Here is a 9,437-nt window from a genome sequence, read left to right as displayed (position 1 = left end):
CCGTCTGTTGTCAGCAGTTCCTACACACATCACCAACAGGCTCAGCTGTTACTCAACATTACAAACAAAATTTTGGAACTAACCATTGCAAGGTGAAAAGGATCAAATGGTGAACTTTGGATAGCTGTAAAAAAAAAAGGAGCAGCTAAATGTTTGATGGATGAATAGCAAATGGATGGATGAATAGCAAAGCTAATACGTTCACTGTATTATTGCAGCGTCTTTACCTTACAATATAAAGTGCACTGAGGTGACGGTTGTTGTGATTTGGCGTTGTATAAATAAAACTGAATTGAATTGAATTCAATATAGGTTTAAAGTTAGTTCAAATACACATTCGATTATTGTGTGGATGCCCTCAGTTTTCAGCCGATTTTCTCCGTTCAAATCTTTAAAAATTCTGCTCTTTCTGCTAATGGGTGCTATGACTTTTGGTGCTCATAACTTCTATACTTTTTGAGATATTGAATTTTTTTTGCAATATTTTTTGCCCATTTCTGCCATATTATCAGTGGCCTCACTGATTTTCATTGCCGGGTTGACCTGTGTTTTAGGTCAGTGAGATGAGCATCCGTTCTCAGACTGGGAGGCCCGGGTTCAAATCCAGTCAACATTTCTTTCAGTTAACAGTTAGACTTTTTAAACTCTTTTCAGCACAAATACCAGCTTTTTCAGCTGTTTTCAGCAAAAACCTCTTTTCAGCAGAATTCTGCTGATTGAACTCTTTTCAGCAGAATTTTCAGTTTTTTCTGCTGTTTTCAGCAAAAACCTCTTTTCAGCAGAAATTCTGCTGATTGAACTCTTTTCAGCAGAATTTTCACCTCTTTTCTGCCAAAATCCTGCTTATTCACCTCTTCTGAAAAATTTTCAGCCTTTTCACCTCTTATCAGCACAATTCTCGGCAGCTTCTGCTCATTTCAGCACAATTGTCAGTCTCTCCACCACTTCTTTGTGAGAATCAATTTGGCTCAGTGAGATGAGTTGCCGCCATGAGACCAGAAGGGCCAGGTTCAAATCCTGCTCAGGGCAATGTTTTTTTTTGTTTTTTTTTTGTTGTTTTTTTAAATTTCAACTTTTTCAGCTTTTTTCAGCAGACATCTTACGCGTTAAGGCATCCACACAGCATTTTCGCAGGAAATGCAAATTTTTCTAGTTTGAGGTTACTTTTGTTCTTGAGTTGATTAACTTCAAATGAAAAAAGTTGGTACTGATGCTTTTAAAATGTTTTAAATCGGCCTGAATGTATTTCTGTTTTCATTTGTCATGTCTAACTGATAAACTTAGATGTTTGTTTACTTGTGGGAGGCTGTCCACAGCTACATACAATGACGGAATTATCCTTTAAAATGAAAGCATCTCTGTTTTTATTAAACTCTTTCATCAGCAAGAAAAAAGCACGTTTTATTGACTAAACCCTCCCAGCAGTAAGAAGAATGATAAATTTATGATGCTGTGCTCTTGCACAAGGGGATGTTTTTGCTTCGGGGTAACAAGACGAATAACAGACAAAGTGGAGAAGCCGAACAAAAGCGGGGGGCTGTCCCAATTAGCAATTGGCAGTAGATTAACAGAGTAGTGATGTCAAAGCTTCTCCACAGTCTGCAGATAGTGGTTTCATTCAAGTCTACAGAATACCATTTGCATATCGATGATATAGAGGAGAAGAAGGGCCAATGTGTCTGAAACACAGCTGTGAAGTTCATGTATGAAAGAAATATTATCTCCCCTTGGTCAGTGGGTCCCCTCTCCACATCTGTCCGATGGCTATGCGACTGATTATTTTGGGCATTCCAATTCAAGATGCCCCCAGGAGGCAAGACAGCAACAAGGGCCTCTGTTTCCTCCAAGCACCCCCCTCTCAAGGCTTGTTTTTCTCTGGCTCTCCTATAGTGAGGGCTTGGGGCCCCCTCCAAAACAGAGCAGGCCATGTACAAAAGATCATCTCGGAGACTTCAGTCATAAACTTTTAACAACACAATTAACAACACAGTCCATCTTCTATCTGTCAGTGGGAGGCTGGGAGTTCATGGTAAAGGCACTTAATGCACAACTAGCCTTGGTTACCATGGAGCCATACCCCCAAAACTCATTGCGACTGAGGCATGCCATTCTTCTTTCCGCTGCTGAAATGCGCCGCTCATTCTGACTCAGCCTATTGTGAAGCGCACAAGTGGCTCTCTGAAAAGAAGGGGATGGAGAAAGAAAGGGTGGGGTCAGGGTTCAAACGAAAGGCTCCCATTGGGACTCCCTTTCTGTTATCAAATTTGTTGAGACACAAAAAGAGCTACAGTCTCATTCCCGAGAACATCTTGAGAGAGAGATAGGGGGGTTATAGGACAGCATTCCTCATGTCAGAGCGCCAGTTTTTCCACACAGCGGCAGACGAACTAGCTGTCTTCACGTACAGCTCCCTGCTCCTGCACTGATCATCTCCTCTTTGTCTTCCAGCAGCAAAACTTTTCTTTTTAGGAGTGCCCGTCCAGTAAGTCCTCTTTATTATTTGTTCCTTTATAACTTAAACTAAATACTTGCCTCTGCCGTTGATTTACTAAATAAACCTTTCTGTAAATTTCTCACTTTGCTCATGCAAACCCAAACAGCTCAATCTTTTACTGATTGCACTGTTTCAACAAATTTCTATCATTGCTTACTATGAAGTGGGCTCATTTAATCCTGTTTCACATTAGACAATGGAAGATTTCACACATTACAGCTGCTGCAGCTTTTCCATAAGCGCTGTGTGTAAAGGACCAATACCAGGATGCTCAGTCTCCTCTTCACTGCACAGATCTGCTTATCCAGATCGCCGTGATGAAGGCGTATTTCAGCTTTGTCTCTCTCCAGGATTATCTGCATTTATGGAAGATTTTCCATTCAGCTGCTCCGTTTCTGGTTTGTTATCCCTGCTGGGACTGCAGTTCTCTTTCTTCAGGGGGACTGAAAGCTCTGACTCTGAGCCCTGGCTGAGAAATGCCCTGGCATGTGGGTCCCACAACACCCACTGAAAAGAGCCACGCTGCTTCTTAAAGGGCCAAAAGTCAGGGAGTGAAATTTAGCCCAGTCAGGTTTTTTTTGTGTGTGTGAGTCATTGTGGTTATTCTGCATTGTTTAAGCACATAAGCTCACATATCTATATTATTGCTAATATATATTGTAATATATCTATATCACTAAAGCACTTCTGGATGGATGCAAACTGCATTTCGTTGCCCTGTACCTGTGCATGTGCAATGACAATAAAGTTGAATTCTATTCTATTCTATGCTATTTTTAAAAAATATCTTTGAGCTAAAAATAACTGTATGAGCACTAAAACATAAAGAGAACACAGAAACAATCAGGAAATGTTATTGATAGTCTTTGGATATGGATCTTTTCCATATACAAGTCTAGAAAGTTCTTATTTTGAAGTAATAGGAAACAAACATATATCTTTAAATGTATATCTTATTCTTTGCTATCATGTGCAGAAATCATTTTATTAGATACACCATGATGGTACCAGGTAGGTCTACCCTTTGCCTCCAGAAGTGCCTTCATTTTTCATGGCATAGATTCAACAAGGTGCTGGAAACTCCTCAAAGATTTTAGTTCATATTGACATGACAGCATCAAACAGTTGCTGTAGATTTGTCAGTTGCCTCTATGATCTCCCATTCCATCACATCCCAAAGTTGTACTGTTGGACTGAGATCACTGTCATGTTCAAGAAACCAGTTTGAGATGATGTGAGCTTTGTGACATTGTGTTATCCCATCTGAAGATGGCACACTGTGGTCATAAAGGTATGGCATGGTCAGCAACAATACTCAGACAGGCTGTGGTGGTTAAATGATGCTCAGTTGGGACTAAGAGGCCCAAAGTGTGTCAAGGAAATATTCCCCACAATGTTACAGCACCAGCAGCAGCCTGAACCGTTGATACGTGGAAGACCAAGCAAAGTTTTCCAATTTTCTAATGTCTGATTTTAGTGAGTCTGTATGAACTGTATGTTGATGTCGACCTCTGACATCAACACGCTCCTCACTGGATATTTTCCGTGTTTCGGACCATCCTCTGTAAACCCTTTGTGAAGGAAAATCCCAGTAGATCACCAGTTGAGATACTCAGTCTATCCCATCAGGCTCCAACAACCAATCAAAGTCACTTAAATGACCTTTCTTCCTCCATTCTGATGCTGAGTTTGAACTTCAACAGGCTGTCTTCACCATGTCTACATGTCTAAATGCACTGAGCTCCTGCCATGTGATTTGTTGATTTGATAACTGCATTAATGAGCAGTTGAACAGGTGTACCAAACAGAGTCTGTTTCATTTTCCAAATCTTCCTTTCATGTATTTAGCTTCTAAAGTGAACTCTCTCACAAACAGGCTTGCTGAATTTAAGGAGGGTTTTTTGCATTTGGGAACCTTCCATCAGCTACAGAAACATCTTTTGTGTGGGTTGACAGTTCAGCCCCAGCTAAACACGGTAGAAATGTTGGTTTTGGATCCAATAGAAATACCAAAGTGAAGGAAGCCTTGCCTTAAATTAATTAAAGTCAGACTTTGCTGTTCACGCCCCGGTGATGTTTCTGTGTAGAGAGTGAGCTAAAGCAACAGGGAAAAGAGAGCAAAAAATACAAAGAGTGAACAGTTGGAGCTTGGCGGGGTTGGATGGAGCAGTGGGTGGGTTTTCTAAGGAAGAGGTGATTGTAAGATCTAAAGAATATGCAGTCTACTGGGACTGTTTTTGCTGTCTTGTGTGTGTGTGTGTGTGTGTGTGTGTATAAACTTAAAAAAAAAAATCAAAAGTACTCAAATTCAGGTCAGAAATCTGACCACCCCTGCAGCCTGCAGCGCAAAATTAGACCCGTCGTAACTGTCCTGAATATATGCACTTCTGCTTATACTACAGAAATGGTTTAAAGGTAATGATAATTATAATATTTTCTGTCTCCACAGTCACCAAAATGGAGTCTGCTACAATGCATCTGCCATCCAATCAGTCATCAGAGAGCTGTGTAGTGTTGGAGACCACGATCGAGAACCAGCTGTTTGGATGGTTCTACCTCGTGGTTTTTGTTCTGGCGCTGAGCGGTAACAGTTTGGCTCTCTGGATTTTCTCTCACCAGCGTGGCGTTTCTTCTCCAGCTAACGTCTTCCTGATTCATCTGGCTGTGGCAGACTTATCGTACGTCATCATCCTCCCGCTCAGGGCCACCTACCACTTTACAGGAGGCCACTGGCCCCTGGGCGAGGTGCCCTGCCGGGTGGTGGGTTTTTTGTTTTATGTCAACATGTATGCCAGCCTGTACTTCCTGGCCTGTGTAGCAGGGGATCGATACTTGGCTGTGGTTCACGCTGTGAGGTCACTGAAGATTCGTCGCGCTCGCTATGCTCAGATCATCAGCTTCTCTCTTTGGGTCCTAGTTACTGTCTCCATGGCACCGCTGCTTGTCACCCATCAGACTGCACAGGTGGACAACATGACGGTGTGTTTGCAGCTATACAGGGAGAAGGCCTCACGCAACGCTCTGATCTCGCTGGCCGTCGCCTTCATGCCGCCTTTCCTCGCCACTCTTTCCTGTTACCTCCTCATCATTCACAGCTTGCATCGCGGCTCCAGGTTGGAGCCGGCGCTCAAGCTAAGGGCCCTGCGCACCATTGGCCTGGTTATGCTCATCTACGTGGTCTGTTTTCTGCCTTATCATATGAGTAGGGCCACCTTCATCCTGGGCTACAGCCACCCAGACGTCTCATGCCAGACACGCAGAGGCCTGAGCCTGGCCAACCGCCTCACCTCCTCCCTCACCTGCCTGAATGGTGCTATGGACCCGCTGGTCTACCTGTTTGGGGCGGAGAAATTCCGCGGCACACTGCGGCGATTGTTTTGTAAAGATAATGGCGGGATGTCAGGGGCCACCAGCGGAGAGTTAAAGGGAACACATGAGAGCTCTGTGAGTGCCAAATCTGAGTTCTGAGGAAAAGCAGCTAGACTCAGACACCTGTGCAAACTTTTCCATCACAAGCAGCTTCAGGTTGATGATACTTTGATTGATGCTGTTTCCAAAGGCTGTTTGAGAACCAATTCTAGTGTCATCCCCACACCATTCCCACCAAATCCTTAGAGAATTAAACTGACATCACTTTGACACTCAAAGAATCCTGAATTCAGCAGCAAAGACGGTGGTAGAAGTTTAACTTCCAGGAGAGGAACAAAGATCTTTAAAACCTAAATTTGGGGCAAAGTCAGCAAACTTTTTTAAATCAGTTATAACTTCTGATTCTGCACAGACTGTTTATCTTGGTGACCACTGGAATTAAAGTTGATGAAGATAATGCTTCAAAATAACTCCCACACACACAAGACTCGAGTAAATCTCATTCTTCTTTAACAATTTAACGCAATGGAGAATGTTTAAAAGCAAAATTACTGCAATTAGAAGTAAATATGACATTTGATGAGTTTTCAAAATGTACTGTTGGCTTGCTTTCAGCTCAGCAGATCCCCTGTTTTTTACTGTAGTAGATCTGGTTTCATAAGACAGACAATTTGTACTGGTTAGTGACGCCTTTGATGTTCTGTTTAAGCTTCTTGTCGTTTCCATTAAAAGTTTTTTGGGTCCATGTTAGAAACCAACTCTCAAACCAGTCAGAACTGTGCCCAATACCTGCTAATGTGGGACTCTCTGTACAAAAGCTAAGCTATTTGAATTTGTTTGGCTATAATTTTTGACAACTGACGGTTTTAATAATAATCTTTAGAAAAGGTTTGTTGCAACATAACAACTCACTTGTTCCAGAGATGAAGCAAAAAACTAATGATGCAAAGTTTTTAATTGCTTCTGCTGTCATATATAATACTTAATGGGGGTTAAACTTGAGTACTAATTGTTCCGCCTACTGCTTGTTGGAAATCCAAAACAGCAATTCATTATATACATAGTAAACTTTCAGTGTATATTTTCTATTGTTTTTTTATACTGTAAGCCAAATGTGATGAATATGCATCAGTCACAGTTGATAATATTGTTGTTTTTTTTTCATCTAAGGTGACATAGGTTGTCCTTGCTTTGTGGATAATCAAATGTGCGTGCACATAGTTTAACACTATAAGTGAAATGTGATGCGATCCATGTGAGAATTTTAAAAACTCGTGTGATCATGTGTTGTCTCCTAAAGTACAAACATCCAGTTAAATTTTCATTTGTTTGAATTTTTAGTTTCAGGCCAAATATCTGGAAAATGTTTATGCTAATTAGCATTGCTAGCATGCTGATGCACCAAATCAGGAAGTTAAACAGGGTAAGCATTACAGGTAAGGTAAGCATTATACCTTTCAAATATTAGCACTGTATGTTAGCATGCTGGTGGACATACCCACTAAGGCACTCACCAGCTTCTAGACTCCACATTTTGAAGACTCACCATTAGCACTGTGGCTGCTGTTGTGTGAGGTGAAGTTGAAGTGCTAAGTTGGTTTGCTGCATCCATAAATTGTATGGGTGAAATCCACAAGCACAGAAAAGTGCTTATTGGTGTTAATTAAGTAACAGACTAAAAAAAAGCAAGAACAACAAGAAAGAACACAGTCCAGAAGTTCAGATGAGTGACTCCTATCACCAGTATTATGCTACAGTCAAGTTAATGAACAAAGTCATTGGCATGGTGCTGTTGCCTTTGAAATGGTTGCAGTCAGTTGCCATTTTCAAGGCAATTTTAGTGCATTAAGATGACATCAGTTTGCTAACAGTTTGCAAGTGAATGAGGTCGAGTCAGCAATCTGTTTGTTGTAAAATGGCACGTGTGTTTGACTGCACAAACAGAAATTCACATTACCTACTTGCATTCAGAATTCAGAAAACCCACCACAAACAGTGATGTAGTTTCTACAGGATGGTGATTTAACTGTAACATGCAACCACAATTTATATAAGAATAGAACCAAAGTAGAAGCAGTTCAGTTGAATCTTGTATTGTAAAAAAAAAAAGATGTGTCACAGAGAAATTGTCTCAGAAAAACAAACTGCGATTGCCTTGCAATTCAAAGTTGTTGATGCAGATACTTTCAATCAGTTGCTGCTGGGTCAGTCATGAGCTGCTGAATATTCCAACCTACTTTTACTCTGGTATGACTGACCTAAGAAAATCACCTCTGATTCCAAAAACCAGAAGTAGAAGTTATAAGAAAGTCCCCCCTGACTTATTATTAAGAAGGAATAGCATGGAGTAGTATGCTGTACGTATGTTCACTTAAAGTTACTGTAAAGTAACATTTTAAGGCAGATCTTTATGGGGGAATGACACTTTTAGATCCTCATGTGGTCACTAGCGGAACTGCAAACTTTGAAACTTTGCTTGCTTCATATTCCAGCTGTGTGTTAGCATGCCAGTATTAATATTTAGCTCAAGGCAACGCTGTTCTTCACAGAGATACTATTAAGGCTGTAGCCCTTTGGATTAAGTCCAGATTTACTCTACAATGGAGTGACAATTTTATTGAGAGTGGACTGTGTAAATGTGCCCATTATTATACTGCTGTTGGATATTTCCCTGCTATCACATTTTCATAGATGCAAAAATTCCTGTATTTATGTTTCTCCAGCTCAGCTAGGAATGACGTGGACACAGTCACAGCTTTTTATAAATTCCTGACATGAGTCACTGTATATGTTAAATGTGATTGACAAATCTCCACTGTGAAAATATTTTTGGGTTTTCAGTTTCTTAACTCTCCTATGATGCTACGCATTTCTGTTGCACTGTTACTTGACAAACTAATAACTATTGTTCTATCTACAGTTTGATAAAATGCAACATGTTAAAAATATGCTCTGACTTTAATGTGCGAATGATTGTGTAATTCACTGCAGCAAAAATGCACCATTTGTGTGACATGTCCAGTCCCTCACATAAAAACTGCAGAAACTCAACATGTCTGCTGCTGTCTCCCGAAAGCAAAAGTATGATTTCACGTCCTTCGCGTCTGTGGCGTTGACGTGTTCGCCGTGAAAGTGGTAAAACTATTTCAAGTGCGGGGACAGAAGGCAGCAGTGACTTGTCACCATGTAGTTCTCTTTTCATATCATGTGACATGTTGTGGTTTGTGAGCAGCTCATTTTCCTCCCCTTATTTCTGCAAGACTTCCTGTCCATCACATGAACATGGCAACTACTTTAACTTGTATTTCCTGAATGTATATATTGTAGAAAACCCCCGAGCTCCCTTTGGTTCATCTGTGGTTTAAAGAATAGCAGTATGCAGGCTGAATATGATGCACCTTGGTTTATTTTTATCAAAGAACAAAATGATCATGTTTGAAAAACAAATCAAGGTCCTTATCTTCTTTTTTCTTTTTTTACTGTGTGGGTTTTAAAGTAAATATATCCAGTAAATTCCCTTCCTGTAACTACTAAAAATCATCATGGTCATGTTTTCTTTCTTACTTCCTCTTTT

The 9,437-nt window shown here is 40.7% G+C and overlaps 1 protein-coding gene across 1 annotated transcript; it reads left to right on the top strand.

Moving 5' to 3' along the window:
* The first annotated feature begins 2,304 nt into the window (after positions 1-2,304).
* On the top strand, positions 2,305-9,284 carry gpr17 (G protein-coupled receptor 17). The gene is made up of 2 exons (XM_026160178.1): positions 2,305-2,482; positions 4,944-9,284. The coding sequence occupies exon 2, from the start codon at positions 4,952-4,954 to the stop codon at positions 5,960-5,962; it is 1,011 nt and encodes a 336-aa protein (XP_026015963.1). The 5' UTR covers positions 2,305-2,482; positions 4,944-4,951; the 3' UTR covers positions 5,963-9,284.
* Positions 9,285-9,437: the final 153 nt, after the last annotated feature.

The sequence above is a fragment of the Astatotilapia calliptera genome, chromosome 23, assembly GCF_900246225.1.
Source record: "Astatotilapia calliptera chromosome 23, fAstCal1.2, whole genome shotgun sequence".
NCBI classification, from domain to species: Eukaryota; Metazoa; Chordata; class Actinopteri; order Cichliformes; family Cichlidae; genus Astatotilapia; species Astatotilapia calliptera.
The sequence above is the reverse complement of the archived record's forward strand: the minus strand, read 5'-3'. Positions and strand labels throughout refer to the sequence as shown.

Bases quoted from the DNA above. Each gene is read 5' to 3' on its own strand.
- gpr17 (XM_026160178.1), top strand. From the start codon at position 4,952: ATGGAGTCTGCTACAATGCATCTGCCATCCAATCAGTCATCAGAGAGC.